Source organism: Macadamia integrifolia, chromosome 5, assembly GCF_013358625.1.
Source record: "Macadamia integrifolia cultivar HAES 741 chromosome 5, SCU_Mint_v3, whole genome shotgun sequence".
Taxonomy (NCBI): Eukaryota; Viridiplantae; Streptophyta; class Magnoliopsida; order Proteales; family Proteaceae; genus Macadamia; species Macadamia integrifolia.
The window spans coordinates 37790439-37806026 of record NC_056561.1 but is presented as its reverse complement, the minus strand read 5'-3'; the positions used below and the strand labels follow the sequence as shown (position 1 = coordinate 37806026).

The window sequence follows — 15588 nt, the reverse complement described above, 5'->3', positions numbered from 1 at the left end:
TTCCCATTGGCTTCGTATAGGTGCAAAAATTACACCAAGGAAACACTTTGACTGCATTTAATAACATTCCAAAAAAATGTTAACAGAATAAAATGTTTGGTGTAATTATGATCTATCTTGTTTTTTTGTTTTGAACAAAAAGTGAACGCAAAAACGAAACAACAAAAGAAAGTTCTGTATTCTAATTTCGTTTAAAAAAAAATTTTTTTTTTACCCATAAAATTTGTTTCTTTACCAAACGCAGCCTTCCCCTTACGAAACACTTCCCCTTGGATTAATTACCTTCTACGGTTCTACCCAATGGAGTAAATTTTGGTGCGAACCGGGAAGGTTAAGTTGATCATCGCTTTTAAGGCATGGTGGATCCCACATAAAGCAAGCGCCAACCAACTACTGTTTTGGCCTTAGGGGATCACGATTCTTATGCTCCTAATTCAAAAATCAAATTCGAGGCGCGATGGTATCCTACATTTCTAAGTTCTAACTACCTTTTTTTTCCAACCTGTTGAAAAGCATGTTTTTGTTCTTTACTAGCGGAGACGAGGACAACGCACAGAGAGAGAGAGAGAGAGAGAGAGAGAGAGAGAGAGAGAGAGAGCTCACGGTGAACGAAGAACACCTACGACCTGGCACAGAGGCTGCCAGCCTGCAACAGAGCCCCACCGAGACCGTGCAGCATTACCAGCTATTACCGTCGATTTTTTTTTTTTTTTTTTCTGATAAAAAAAGATTGCATTTAATGATCCTGATAGGGGTGGTGGTGTCCAGACTCCAGTGTTGTCGTGCTGCAAGTGCTACTGTGCCACCGAATCGTTTTCTGTGAATCCCAGCAATTTTTGCAACTATACAGGTAAATGAGGTTGAAGATGGTGTTAGAGACTTGAGTGAGAGGATTTCTTGCATTTGATTTGGATTTCAGTCTTGTTGATCTTCTGGATTTTTGATTCTTTTTGTCTTATTTCATCTTTGTTTTGTTTCAGTAGGTGAAGGAGGTTTGAGTGCTTACTGTTCAGGTTTCTTGTTTGCTCTCGATTCTTTTCCATCTGACGTGAAAGGAACTGGAGATAGCGAAAGAGGTAATCAGGTAATCGACTAGAAGTTAGAACACGTGATACCTCTGGACTGAGCTCGACTTTTGATGGTTTTGAATCCTGTTTTGTTCGTCAAAGCCGCCTCTTCTTTTATCTCTTCAGTTTTATACCTTTTGGTCGACGGAGTTCAAGATTGAACCGATCTGGTTTCCTGGTTTGGTGGATGTTTGTTTCCTAATGCTCTGTTTAAGCTGTGAAAGAACAGATAGGATTAAAGTGTTTGAGTTCGAGAGGATTCATGTCCGTTGATGTTTTTTGAGTTCAGGGGGTTGCGAGGTTTTGGTGCTTACGCTTTGGAGGTGAAACTAATGCTTTCATCACTTGTTCTAGTTTGAAAGAGTTGAGAATTTGAGATCAGATAGCTGCGTACTATCAGAGCTGTGTTAGCTTCTCATTTCAATTTGACCCCATCTGAAGTAGATCCGAGGTGAAGATCGATTTTCTTGCTGAACAGAGCCTTTTGTGGTTCAAATTGACCAGCATTTTCGATTGCTGAAGTTCATCGTACTTTTCTTTTTTAAATCTTCGTTTGTAGAGATTCTGAAATCATTTCGGCAACAGAAGCGTGATTTGATCGTTTTGGTTGGAGTTTGGACAGACATGCGACCTGATCCCTGTTGAAAGGAATCAATGCTCAGTGTTTTTATTGTCTCTGATTCAATGCTAGCTCATTTACTTTATGAAGAGAATATATGTTTAATTCACTAATTGACCTTGCGATTTGAAGTTCCGATTGAAAGGCCAGTACCGTGTGGATTACAGGGAAGATCCACTTTGGTTGTGGTTCACCACTGCACATTGCATTCTGAGAAAGAGTCCTGAGCTTCTGATGATACTTCCTTAAGTCCGTCGATTCTGAACAGACGTGCTTGGCTCCGCTGGAGAGGATCCCTACGCATCTTCTTTTCCTCTTCGAAAGCTTCGTCTACCAAGGATACTCAAGATTTTATTTCTATAAGTGGACTACTCTTGTCAAATTTCTTGATGGATCAATAAAGGAAATTGGGGGAAAAAAGATAGGATATCACTCTGAAGAACATTCAGTCGATTTAACCTTTTTTGGCACCCTGGGTGGTCTCAGACATGTTTCTGTTCGTAGGGAGCAGAAAGAGCGAAGAGAGAGAATTCTGATTAGTCGAGGTTACAGCTCTGTTGCCTGAAAGCATCTTGAAGAATGCCCTTCCTCTTCTTGAGCAGTTCATCTTATCTAGCAGGTTAAAAGCGTCCTGCCATCCACTCACCCATGATTTCTATTATTGGAGAGAACAGTCATCACATTTTAGGGTTTGTATTTTCATGTCTAAAGTAGCTTGGTGGGGACGAAATTCTCAAGCAATATTGGTTGTTTCCCGTGGCTTATCTTCTTCCTTTTCCGTAATTATCTTGCTCTGAACTGACCCCTGAGGCAGAAATCTCTCTCTCTCGTGAATCGTGATGGGTTTGGGAGGCTGCGCCTGTTGAACGAGGGGTTGGCTGAAATATACTGGGTCTGATGAGTCTTCAGCCGAAGCGTGGGAAGCAGGATAAGGGCACGGATGTTGCTGAGAAGGTTGTCGTCGCTGTAAAGGCGTCCAAGGAAATTCCCAGGACGGCCCTTGTGTGGGCTTTGACTCACGTTGTTAAGCCTGGGGACTGTATAACGCTGCTGGTCGTGGTTCCTGCACACAGTTCGGGTATATCCTTCTCTTCCCGTCTCAACTATATGTATCTGATAACTTTTGATTGAAAGAATGCCTTTAAGCCTAATGTTCCCTTTTCCTTGATGAGTCGAGAATCTTGGTCGGCATTCACTTTCCTTCACTAACCTATGGTGTTCCTTTCATGAAGTTCCTCAGTTTTCCTTCTTGGTTACCTTTGCCTCCTTTTCTGAGGCAGGGAATACCACGTGGTTTCCTGTGGTTAATCACTGGCATTTCAGAGATGGTTTACCCTTCATCAACCATCTATGCCTTAGTTATTTGTTTGATTCTTCTTGCTTACCTTTGCCTTCTTTACAGAGGCAGGGAATACCGAGGTCTCCGGTTATTCCCTGGCATGTCTCTTGTGGTTAATCCCTGGCATTTCAAAGCTGTTTATCCTTCTTCAGCCATTTCTGCCTTGGTTCTTTGTTTGACAAAGGGATCCATGCCTTAGTTTTGTAGAAGGAATGTTGCTGGGTAAGATTGGAATTGGAACTTCTGGAGTTAATGACTTTCATGCCTCTGGTGATTAGCGCTTAGTAGTAATGGCATGCTTGAAAATTGAAACTGATATTACTGTATTGAAGTTAAAAATACCAACCCCGCACTGAAAAGAAATTGTCTTGTATATACTATATAGAACTAGTTATGGCAAGTCCCTCTTGCTGTTAAAACTGTTTCGAAAATTCAGCCCTTGCCTTTTGAGCTAATTTTGTTTGGGTCGTGCAGAACACCAATACCAAGCCATTGAATTTCCCATTATTATTGATAAATTTGTAATTTCCTAATTGGTTTGGCTGAATGAAACCCAAGGATCAAAAGTATCAATGTCTTTTTTCATATGCCCCAACATTGTTAACTTCTGATAAGATGATTCTGATGGATAGTGGAATGACTTCTTTTTCCAGGGAGAAAATGGAGTTTTCCAAGATTTGCTGGCGACTGTGCCAGTGGCCACCGAAAGTCTTACTCTGGAACCAGCTCTGAGCAGAAGTCTGATATTACTGATTGTTGTTCCCAAATGATGCTTCAACTGCATGATGTTTATGATCCAAATAATGTGAGTTCCTCATCTCTCTTCTTGATGAATAAGCTCTCATCCTTTTCCTGTATCACAGAATTTAATGTGTTAGTTTCCAAACTAATGTTTCCTTCTCCCTCATTGTTGTTTGCCAGATAAATGTCAAAATAAAAGTTGTTGCTGGATCCTCATGTGGAGCAGTGGCTGCGGAAGCCAAGAGAGCTCAAGTTAACTGGGTGGTATTGGACAAGTATGACGATTGAACAACACCTTGTTGCTAGCTTCAATTATCATGCAATTTGGGAACATGAGTTATTAAGTGATATGTGCTTGTGACGTCGCAAAGTTCCGTTATCAATTTCAGTTCTCGTGGCTTTTCATTTACATCTCCTTTATCTGTGCAGACAGCTGAAACATGAGGAGAAACGCTGCATGGAGGAGCTGCAATGCAACATTGTAGTAATGAAACGTTCTCAGCCTAAAGTTCTTCGTCTTAATTTGGTTGGATCACCTCCGAAAGAACCTAAAGTTGCCTGTCAATTGCCGTCCGAATTAGAAGAAGCATCTGAAAAACATTCAAAAGGCAACAGTGAAACTCGGAATTCCGTTCGAGGGCTGGTAGTAACTCCAACTAGCAGTCCAGAGCTTGGGACACCGTTCACTGCAACTGAAGCCGGAACATCTTCCTTATCCAGTGAAGATCCTGGAACTTCCCCCTATTCCATCACTGAGAGAAATGGAGATGCGAAGAAAGAGGTGTCTGTTGCCACTAAGGAAAGCTTTAACCTGGAAGGTTCTAGCTCAGACACTGAAAGTGAAAATATGAGTGCTTCAACGAGTTTCTGCTTCCAGCCATGGATGGAAGAAATTCTCAGTTCTGGCCGCCTATCGTCAAAGCACGTTGAAGGGAGCTCACAGAGGTTCAATGGTAAATCACAGATAACTACAGCTAAAGCATTGTTAGAGAAATTCTCCAAACTTGATCGAGAAGCTGGAATTGGGGTGAACTATAGGCCTGATTTGGACTACAGTGGAAATGTGAGAGAAGCTATTTCACTATCCAGAAATGCACCTCCTGGCCCACCTCCACTTTGTTCAATATGTCAGCATAAAGCACCTGTATTTGGAAAACCTCCAAGGTGGTTCAGCTTTGCCGAACTGGAACTTGCGACAGGTGGATTCTCACAAGCAAATTTTTTGGCTGAAGGTGGGTTTGGGTCTGTCCACAGAGGTGTCCTGCCAGATGGCCAGGCAATTGCGGTTAAGCAACACAAACTGGCTAGTTCTCAGGGAGATCTTGAGTTCTGCTCAGAAGTGGAGGTCCTAAGCTGTGCACAGCACCGGAATGTTGTGATGTTGATTGGGTTCTGTGTTGAGGACAGAAGAAGGCTGCTGGTTTATGAATACATCTGCAATGGATCACTGGACTCTCATCTTTACGGTGATTTCTCTGCAGTCCTCTATTGAAAAATTACCATCATGATTAATCAACTGTGCCATTATTTGATGAATAATTATCTTTAAATATAATATGGTGGAATTACCTCCTTGCTTTACGACAACGAAGAAAATGGAATAATGATATTGTGCATTACTTTTCAATTTTAACGTGTTGTTTTAGGCATGCTGAATGTTTCAAATGCAGGATACTGAGCGACATAGATGTGTGGAATGTGGTTTGGTCCTTTTTTGTCCTCCTTATTTTTTATTTTGTTTTAATTTAGTTACAATCTATCCTTTTGAAACCATCATCATTTCATCATTGTGTCAAAGCCCCCAACTCCCTACTACCACTGTACTATTTGATGCAGATCTAATCATATATGAACACATTATGAACAATGATATCACATCTAGAAAATCACATTGAAATCTCTTTTCGTCATTTGTGAAAAAATGTGTGATATAACTGAATCTGGAAATAGAGTATTTGATGCTGCAACGATTATCTCATTTTAGAGCTAATGTTTCTAGTTTTGACTGGCACAAAAATTTATTGACAAGGAACCGGGAATTTTGTAGGATGCAACCGTGATCCATTAGAATGGTCTGCACGACAAAAAATTGCAGTTGGAGCTGCAAGAGGCTTACGATATCTTCATGAGGACTGTAGGGTGGGCTGTATAGTCCACCGTGATATGCGGCCGAACAATATCCTCATAACCCATGATTTTGAATCACTGGTATGACCTCTTATTCCCCTTTTTTGTGAATGAATGGAATGATTATTCTAATCTTTTTTGTATGAAGAATCTAATGCTTGGGTTTCCAAAGATACACTAGTAATTGCGACTCAGATTCTTAAATGTGTTGGATTTCTTTTCACATTGCTGTCAGAGGAAGAATGCTTTTAGAAATCTCTGTTGTTTTGGTTACTGATTATGGCCAAAGCCATGAATGATGTCTAGGACCTTAATAGTGGGAACCCTTGCCAAAAGGTGTTTTAGGACTTCGGAGGAACCAGAGAGAAAAATGAACCAATTGTTATAATTGCATATGGAGTCATCTATGGATAATATACTAATATCTCTCTGCTTTATTTATATTTAATTTTCTGTTTTAGTAGGAAATTTGACTCTATGGGTAATGTACTAACTCTCTGCTTGATTTATATTTCATTTTCAGTTTCAGTAGGAAATTCGAGTGTAAAAAGTAATGTTTTAAAATTTTTGAAATCCTTAATTTATGAAGAAGAATTTAATGGAAAAGCAGGGAGAGATGCCATGCTTTGAGTGGTTGAAAAGACTCAAGTTCTCTTGAAAAGAAAGAAGACTGCATGTTTTGAAAAAATTGACCAAACTGAAAGTCCTCGTTGATTTTATAAGAAATTATGGAATCTATACAAATTGAAAGTTTCCAATACTTCCAAACTCCAATCTCCACCTCCCCTTTGTGGAATCTAATCTTTTGTTGCTCTTTTTGGAACTTTTTTTTGGAGTCTAATCCCTATAAAACATATGTTGTAAGTTGTAACCATTTGAATCTTGAAAACGTTTTAGGATGGAATGGGTGGACTGGTGGATCACAATCCAGATAGGGCAACTGTTGTCCAGCTGGTACTTGCTGCTACAATTGATTTTCCCCCATAAGTCCTTAGTAGAATGCCACATATGACAGAGATAAACATATGTGCATGGGAGTTCGAAGAGAAGACCAAAATATTTAACTTTAGAAGACAGGAACTCATCAGGGACCTTAACCCGAGCCATATTTGTCTTTGGGAATTTCTGGACATTCTTTTTGAATCATAAAGATTGCAATTATAGGATAGAAAGGACTAGCACGTTATCCTCAATGCTCTTCAATAGCTCATTGCTTAATGTAACTCTGTTCTCTGTGTTCATGGAAAGATGAAATTTTGGTTCTTCTGCATGCATATAACAATAGGACAGAGAATGGTTTCTGAGTCAACACCCTCTTCTGACTTTTGAAGGTTGGAGATTTTGGCCTGGCTAGGTGGCAGCCAAATGGAGACATGGGTGTGGAAACAAGAATAATTGGAACATTTGGGTAAAGTTGAAAAGATTTTACTTAACAATTCAACTATATTGTCAATTAGCAATGGCAAATTAAATTGGCTGTTGGCCTTCATGTAGGTATTTGGCTCCAGAATATGCCCAAAGTGGCCAGATTACAGAAAAGGCCGATGTATATTCCTTTGGAGTGGTACTAGTGGAGCTTGTTACAGGGCGGAAAGCGGTTGACATAACCCGGCCCAAGGGCCAGCAGTGCCTAACCGAATGGGTATGAGAAGATTTAAAAAAAAAAAAAAAAATTCCCCACTGTGGAATAGGTTTGTGATCTAATCATCCTTGAGTATTGATTACATCTTATATCTGGAACAGGCACGCCCATTACTAGAAGAATATGCCATTGATGAACTGGTAGACCCACGCTTGGGAAACCGGTATTCAGAACATGAGGTCTATTGCATGTTGCATGCTGCATCCTTGTGTATCCGTCGAGATCCCCATTCTAGGCCTCGCATGTCTCAGGTAAGTGAAAATTTGAATTCATCTCCTATACACTAATAAATGTCGGATTTGCGTATTAGTTCAACAGATTTTTTTTTTTTTTTGGGGGGGTGGGTGGTGGTGGGGTGAAGGGTTGGGAACTTGGATGTTTTATTTGAATAGACCTGGTCCTGTTACATATCAGATCTTCCTTCAGGGAGCCCTTTCAAATTTTGGTTTTGAACCTCCCACCTTACCCCTGGTGGACTCCTTAAGTCGCTCCCAGTTGGGTGCTTCTCAACTCAATAACAAATTAAGACATAAACGGACCAGGTCTCATAGTCAAAATTTTGCGTAACCTTTTCCTTTGTTGTGTACTAAAGGTACTTCGTATTTTGGAGGGTGACATGTTCATGGACTCCAATTACATGTCAACACCTGGGTATGATCCTGGTAACAGGAGCGGGAGGATGTGGCCCGAGCATCAACAGCAACAACACCAGCCTTACAGTGGTCCTATATTGAACGAAGCATCTGAGGGATTAGGAGCGAAGCTCTCCTATGAGGCATTGAGGGCAGCTGCATGGGAGAGAGAAAAGGTGAGGAGGAGGGCTACATGCGATGATGATCTGTAAAACAATACACGAAGCTACACACGTGGGACGAATACTTGTATTCCTCTTTTCTTTTTTAATGCGTGGTACCCTCAGATTTTGCTTGTACAGTATTTCTGTTTTAATTTTGGGACCCCGGGGGAGGAGGTGAAGGAAGTAGGAACTGTTATTAAATTCCAATTATAACCTCTTTCCAAGAAAAGAATTGGGAAAGGGTTTCTCCAAGCAAGAGACATAGAGGTGCACAGTAGGTTTCATATGTGTGAGAGAGGAGGGGGGTAGTGAGGTCATTTCATGAGAAGATTTCTCCTTGTGACTCGAAGAACCTTTTTTCAAAAGATATTTAAGTTTGGGATAATGTTCTCTACGGGGAGCGCAGCCTCTGCCACAATTTGTCTCTCACCTCCTCTATGTGAATGACCTATATGGGTAGAGGAGGAAGACAGACTTTGGGAGGTGTTGGTGAAAGCTGCATTTCCCCACAAAGAATACTCTCGTTTTAAGATTTGCCAATCTGTCGTGAAAAAATGGAAGAAAGAAAAAAAACCAAGAAAATGTGATATTTTTCCATAGAAAAGTGGATTAAATGAGTTAGTGGTTTTGGCAGATAGGTGCAATAGGGTCGGGTCGAGTTGGGTTGGGTTGAGCTTTTTAAAACCCTAGCCTAACCCTGAGTCCCCTTAATTGGGCCCAAAGCCGTCCTGACCGTAACTCAAGGCAGTAAAGTTTCAACTAAGGCCCAACTCTTCAGGGTTTAGTCCAACCCTTACCCGCCTTGGTTGGCCCTGATTTTTCAGGGCCGGGCTGAGATGACCTTGATTGATCTTGACCTTGACCTTGGTTTGCCATCAAAGGCCAAGATGACCCTGATTGACCTTGACTTGGTTTGCCATCAAAGGTTGCGTATACCTTGATTTTTTTTTTATAAGAAAAGCAAGAGAGATTGGGGAGAAGATATATTAAGGGTTTTGAGGTGTCAAGACTCAATGTTAAACAATATCTAAAATTAGGTTAATATCAGGGTTAACATCAAAGTCACAACCAGAGTCAACATCAGGGGCAAAAACTAGGGTTGGGTCGGGTCAAAAGTCAAGATAAAAAAACCAGAGCTTGGGTAGGCCAAAGACATCAATCCTTACCTGCGTTGACTCTGACTCAGGGTCAGAAATTTCAAGGTGGGGCCGACCTTTAAGGCCAAAATTTTTGGATCGATACATGTTCGGGATCAGGGTGGGTTTGGAACGTCAAGGCCAAACTTGCACCCCGAATGCTAAATCTATCATGTGGCGAATCATGTGAGGCTTAAATTTATGGATAGCTAAATTTAAGGTCTATTGTACACTTGTCAAATTTTAGGCAAATGATGTTTAATTTTTTTTTTATTATAAACAAATGGCATTTAGCCATGTGACAAAACAAAACATGAAAATTTTCGGAACTACCAGGGGTGCATGGTACTACAAGCGATGCATATGCATGCATTAGGGTTTATAGAAGGGTAAATAAAAAAGAATCAAAAGATTTGAGTTTCAAGGCATTGATGATATCCAAAGAGTCAATAATGTCATCAGCTTCAATCATAGTGTAGCAATTGATTATTCTTTTGAGTGCTTAGATAATGTGGACTCTCTCATACTCTCATTGGTGTGGTTTTTCAATCTATCTTTTATGGGAAAAAGACATTTAGCAGGTTGCATGTTGCATGCTACATGCACCCAAACAAAAGATCACATAAAATAACTATCCCACTGTGATTTCACTCCTGTTGATGCTAGTGCGTGTACTCTCATTGACCCCCTTCTAGTGCAAGGCCACATAGCCTAATAGGGATCTTCTGCCCATCTCTTATGTATGGGAAATAATTTGCCATGATACACCAATGTACAAATTCTTATGCACATCTCTCACTTCTCACCCCTCGATTAAACACTTTTACGAAAGACTGTTCAATTGAATCTCTAACCCTTTATTGATGAGAAACTACACTAACAGTGTTGTGGTGATTCTGGATTTGGCTCCTCTATGACTCAATACAATGTTTGGCACGCATCTAACGCCTAAAAATCCCTTGAGCTTAGTGCGACCGCCTTAGGTTCCGTGCCAAGGCATTTCTGGCCATTAGATGCGTGTCAGACACTTGTGTTACGCTATATAGAAGCTCAATCCCTCTCCCTCTATTGTTTTTTCAACTTTTCGTCAAATTCCGCACTCTAGAGATGCGACTTTAGCTGGGGAGAAACAATACAAACGTCCTCCTTTCGCTTTTAGCAGAGAAAACGGGAAGTGTTTGAAACCCCTAGGCGCCATGTTTTCTTTCATCAGTAACAGCAAGCGCTTTTGCGCTTCCCCAATACTACGTACACTTGTTCTTCAACGACTCACAAGAACACTTTCCCGTACCAATCCTCTTCTCTTTCTTTAATCTACCATTTCTTTTTCCTTTTTCCATTTTAACAGAATTTTTAATCACCTTCCCAAATCTAAAATCTGCTCATTCGGTTTTGTCTAATTCAGACGCTTCGAATGAATCCGTTGTATCGCTGGGTGCAAGTTCCACTTTCATCCACCCTTCGGCGATCGTTCATCCGGCTGCTATCATCGGTCAGGTACTCTGTTTCTTGTTTAATTTCTAAATTAATCAGTAGTCTCTGCTAGTCTGCTTCACAGATGTTAGAAAATTTTCGAATTTTTTTCATTTAAGGGTGTTTCAATCGGTCCTTTTTGTACCGTTGGTCCTTCTGCAAAGATTGGGGATGCTTGTAAACTGTACACAGGAAGCCATATCTTTGGGGATACGGAGTTGGGCGAGAGCTGCATCGTGAAGACGTGAGTTTTTATGATCCTTTGCTTTCAGTTTTTTGCTGTTCCTTGTCTGGGTAATACCCACAAACATATTGCGTCTGTTGGGGACGTTTGCCTACTTTTTCTTCTTTTTCTAGTATAGATAATTATCAGGGACTCTACATTGTATTAGGCTGAGTCTAATTATGTTCTCTAACGTTGTTCTTAGAAGTAATTATTTTGTTTTCGTGAATCTTTGTCAGGCAGTGGTGCCATTGTTGGTGAAGATCTTCCGGGGCGTACAGTCATTGGATACAATAACATTATTGGACATCATTCGGTTGTTGGGGTGAAATGTCAGGATATGAAATACAAAGTCAGTCCCTAATTTTCCATAAATTGTGCTCATTACTTATGATCACCTAAAAGGAAGAAATATCACCTTTTTTTTTTCTTTCAATCTTTTTGATTACTTGATAATATCTGTTTATTGCTGGTTTTTAATTATAATGTTAGTAGATACCTCCATGAGAGAGCCAATATGTTCTGTGGTGTGTCATGCTTATCGACAAATGATTAATTTTATCATTGGTTGAAGTGGTAAGTGGTAACCCAATTATCCAAGGATCCAAAAATTAAATTATTGTTAACACACCTGTTTATCTCATATACTCTGTATCTATTTTCTTGTTGAATGCGTCCTGCAGCATTTATTTTGTCCTCAAAGGCAGTACAATAAAGTATTTGGTTCTACATATCTCTGCATCAAATCTTTCGCTTTTTTCCCACAGGCTAATGTCCAGAATGCAACTTTGCCAACTCTTATAAAAACTTTGAATGATTTACCAAAAATAAAAATAAAAACTTTGAATTTTCAGTCAGAAATCCTAGAGAAGCAGAAGGAAATGAAAGTTCTAACTAATGCACTAGTTATTAGCACTCAGGTTATAAGAGTATCATGTGGTTATGCAATTCTCTTATGCTATCATGCTAATATAAGAGTGTTAGTTCTTTGGGAAGGTGGGTTGGTGTAGTGTGGTCTGATCAGTTGGATCATTTGTGTCAGAATAGTCGGTTCATGGATCCGTTGGATTATGCTCCACAAGAATTGTTGTCTAAATGTCATTTAGGGCACCATTACTTTTTGTTTATTTGATTCCGCTAGTACTACCATATGCATACTAGATTAAATGAATAAAGCTTTGTCATTACTCAAATCTGAGTAATGTATATGCATTTGATTTAAAAACATGATGCACGTCCTCGATGTTATTCCTCAACCGTTTCAGCCAGGGGATGAGTGCTACCTTGACGTTGGTGATAACAATGATATTCGAGAGTATACATCTATCCATCGATCTTCAAAATCAAGTGATGGAACGGTATGGCAATGCTATCAGAAACTTGTAAGGTCCAATTCTACCTTTCTTTTTTCTGAATGGCCTTCCTTTGTTAGGTTATTGGTCACAGCAATCTGATCATGGGATCATGTCATATTGCACATGACTGCAAAGTGGGTAACAACAATATTTTTGCAAATAGTACTCTTTTAGCTGGTCATGTTGTGGTGGAAGTAAGTTCATGTTTTATTTGCCTTTATTTTTGACAGGTCAAATTTACATCATTCTATTCAGTTTCAACTATAAAGGGCACTTCTGATCCATAGATGATTCAATTGTTTCAAGTGTAGGATTACACCCACACTGCAGGGGCAATTGTTGTTCATCAATTTTGTCACGTGGGATCTTTTTCTTTTATTGGTGGTGGCTCTGTGGTATGTGCATCTCTTGTTTGTGTGACCTTCTATTATCATCATATAGTCCTATCTCATGGGTTTTTTGCTGCACCAAATACTTGTTATCTTCTTCCAAATATTTTTATTGATTATCAAAGAGATTCTCCTGAAATGCAATTATAATTTTCTTTGACGCATCTGCATCTTCTGACATTCCTTTTATTTATTTATTTTTTTGTTGCTTGAAGGTTTCACAAGATGTCCCAAAGTATATGATGGTAGCTGGGGACAGAGCAGAGCTCCGTGGATTAAATTTTGAGGGTCTCCGACGTCGTGGTTTCTCAGCTGAAGAGGTTGGTATTATTTGAGATTTCCAAACTGTTATTTTCAAATTTTGAGGTTAATCTTGCATACGAGATCAGAGAATTTCTTCCTACACATTTTTAGCTGGAGATAACTGTTTGGTTGGTGCTTTTGATCTGTCTATTGACATTTAGGCAGTCCTTTAGGTTCATTTCTCCTATAAATTTCCTGAGATATTCCTTTTGGAAAAATCTTAGATCAAAAGCATGAGGAGGGCTTACCGCAAGATATTCATGCCCAAAGATGCGACATCAGGAGGTATTGAGGAACGTCTTATAGAAGTGGTAAGTGCATTTTCACTGTATCCAATTATTTTTGTGGGGTTATAGGGATCAGGAACCATTATAACACTAAACCAACTGTGCTTGTGCAGAATGAAGAATTAGCCAACTTCCCTTCTGCATGCTCTATGCGGTGCAATCTAACAGTAAACCAATTTTGCAGGTGCAGAATGAAGAATTAGCCAACTTTCCTTCTGTATGCTCTATGGTGCAATCTATCCGTGACTCTTTTGAGGAAAACCGCCGTGGAATTTGCAAGTATAGACATTGGAGTGGCTCTTGAAGACAGTTATGGTAAGAGCTCTCTCTCTCTCTCTCTCTCTCTCTCCAGTCCCCTTCCTTTCGTATGGAATACTTTCCAAGAAGTGTTATGAAATTCCTGTTTGTTTGGATGGTTGTAGTCATGAATGTACGCCAAACTGCCCCTAAATTGTAGAAGTGGATATTTATGACATTATTTTCAAGTTTCACATTACCAAAAGTGGTCAATTTTTATCTACAAGTCTATTGCCATATTTTATTGTTTCTTTAGGATCTTGCATTCTATTGACCCTTTCTTCTCAGCTATGTTTGAGATGTAGAAGTTGAAGAACTTACTTAAAGGAGTTGAGCAGAGTAAATGTTTTAAGGGGTTGGAAAATGAGCACCAATGGCTAGATTGTTCATTACTGTGATGGTTGTGATCACAGTCCTCTCCCCGACCAAGCGCTGAGAGGGTGCTTGATTTTGATGAGCAGTATTGTGCCTGTGTGTGCACCTACAATCTATTGTGATGACGATTAATATTATAAAAAATAAATGAATAAATAAAAGAACACAGGAGTAACACAGATTTTTATTAGAACCGTCTATGTCCATGAATTAAATATATTTAAACATCCACAATCTGACCGGTGAAAGAAAATGTTGTTTAACCTCTTACCATCTTGCTCACCTCTTGAAATAACGAAACCCAATAGATTCATCTCCCTCAAAAGACCAATTGATGGCTTAGAAGATTTTATTGAGTTATAGGAGAAAGCCTAATTCCCTGATATCTTGAATACAGTAAATACCTTTGAATCCCATGGACCAGCCCAATGTTATCCATCTTGATCAAGCCCAACCATGGTCATGCTTGAAAACTGCATGATAATGTACTTGGCATTGCAAATCTGAGACAACCTCAAAAAGTGCTCTTTAGGCCCCTGGCCTAGAGTTTTTAGACTTGCAAACTGTGATGGCCCTGAAGAGGTTATTGCTGATTTCTTTTGCAGCTTAAGATTTTATAATTTCATCTCTAAGCTGGCCAAGGGGCTTGCTTTGTCCATGTGGATATGGTAGTAAGTTGGGGATCCAATAAAAGGAAAGAGCAACGAGTAATATAATTTGGGGTTATGATTATTATTGAAGACAATTAGAGCTTGGTTTCTATTTGACAATCTTTTTCTCTTGGTGCTCCGTTAGTTCTAGTTTTTAGTTGGATGGTTCCTTTCGCCTAGCGCTCCTTTGTTTCTTCTTTAAATTTTAACTAAATTCCTCATTTGCTTTTATAATATTTTTTTCTGGGTAGTAAACCATGTCTTATTGTTCTAGTGCTTTCTCAAAATTTTTGGCCTTACAGATATTGGTTTTCACAAGTTGATACAGAAGTCTACATGGTGCAAGCTAGTACTGTTCCTGGAGCTCGATGTCACAGCCAAATATGAGACTTTCTTACTGGATCATTGCGAAAGCTCTATATGCATCAAAGTTGGAGATTGGGGATTATTACTGAAATTATATTCTAAAAGCCTACTTTCTCCTACTGATTGTTGGTTGACTGGGGCCTGGGGAGTTTCTAGATTGGGTCTTGAGTTTTCGATTTTCACACAAGCTATTTATTTGTTGCTGTAATATTTACAGTATCTGACATTTGATTGGTTCTTCAATGCCTTGTTTGGGAAACTTATTCTTTGACTATCTGTATTAGTTCGTTGATGCCTAAATAGGCATAGTTGTTGGCTGATGGGGATAATTAGATTATTAACAATGTTATGCCTCTTGTGCTTCCATATTTACTTCCCCCTCTCACAGTTTCACTTTTCTTCT

The 15588-nt window shown here is 39.5% G+C and overlaps 2 protein-coding genes across 7 annotated transcripts; both read left to right on the top strand.

The window, feature by feature from the left end:
• Window positions 1–610: 610 nt before the first annotated feature.
• LOC122079710 (inactive protein kinase SELMODRAFT_444075-like) lies at window positions 611–8583 on the top strand. 3 transcript variants are annotated; one of them, XM_042646397.1, is made up of 11 exons: window positions 611–850; window positions 981–1518; window positions 1627–2764; window positions 3679–3830; window positions 3947–4041; window positions 4196–5232; window positions 5814–5974; window positions 7225–7301; window positions 7388–7535; window positions 7637–7786; window positions 8128–8583. In XM_042646397.1, the coding sequence occupies exons 3-11, from the start codon at window positions 2584–2586 to the stop codon at window positions 8377–8379; spliced, it is 2253 nt and encodes a 750-aa protein (XP_042502331.1). In that variant the 5' UTR covers window positions 611–850; window positions 981–1518; window positions 1627–2583; the 3' UTR covers window positions 8380–8583. The 3 variants fall into 3 exon arrangements, with proteins under 3 accessions (XP_042502331.1, XP_042502329.1, XP_042502328.1); XM_042646395.1 differs by having other exon boundaries at window positions 984–2764; XM_042646394.1 differs by having other exon boundaries at window positions 981–2764.
• A 1960-nt stretch (window positions 8584–10543) lies between these two features.
• On the top strand, window positions 10544–15557 carry LOC122079078 (probable acyl-[acyl-carrier-protein]--UDP-N-acetylglucosamine O-acyltransferase, mitochondrial). 4 transcript variants are annotated; one of them, XM_042645325.1, is made up of 11 exons: window positions 10544–10754; window positions 10873–10964; window positions 11105–11184; window positions 11407–11515; window positions 12429–12521; window positions 12596–12712; window positions 12830–12913; window positions 13123–13227; window positions 13435–13521; window positions 13682–13812; window positions 15122–15557. In XM_042645325.1, the coding sequence occupies exons 1-10, from the start codon at window positions 10664–10666 to the stop codon at window positions 13799–13801; spliced, it is 978 nt and encodes a 325-aa protein (XP_042501259.1). In that variant the 5' UTR covers window positions 10544–10663; the 3' UTR covers window positions 13802–13812; window positions 15122–15557. The 4 variants fall into 4 exon arrangements, with proteins under 4 accessions (XP_042501259.1, XP_042501258.1, XP_042501257.1 ...); XM_042645324.1 differs by having other exon boundaries at window positions 11060–11184; window positions 15148–15557; XM_042645323.1 differs by having other exon boundaries at window positions 11060–11184; window positions 15139–15557.
• The last annotated feature ends 31 nt before the right edge of the window (window positions 15558–15588 follow it).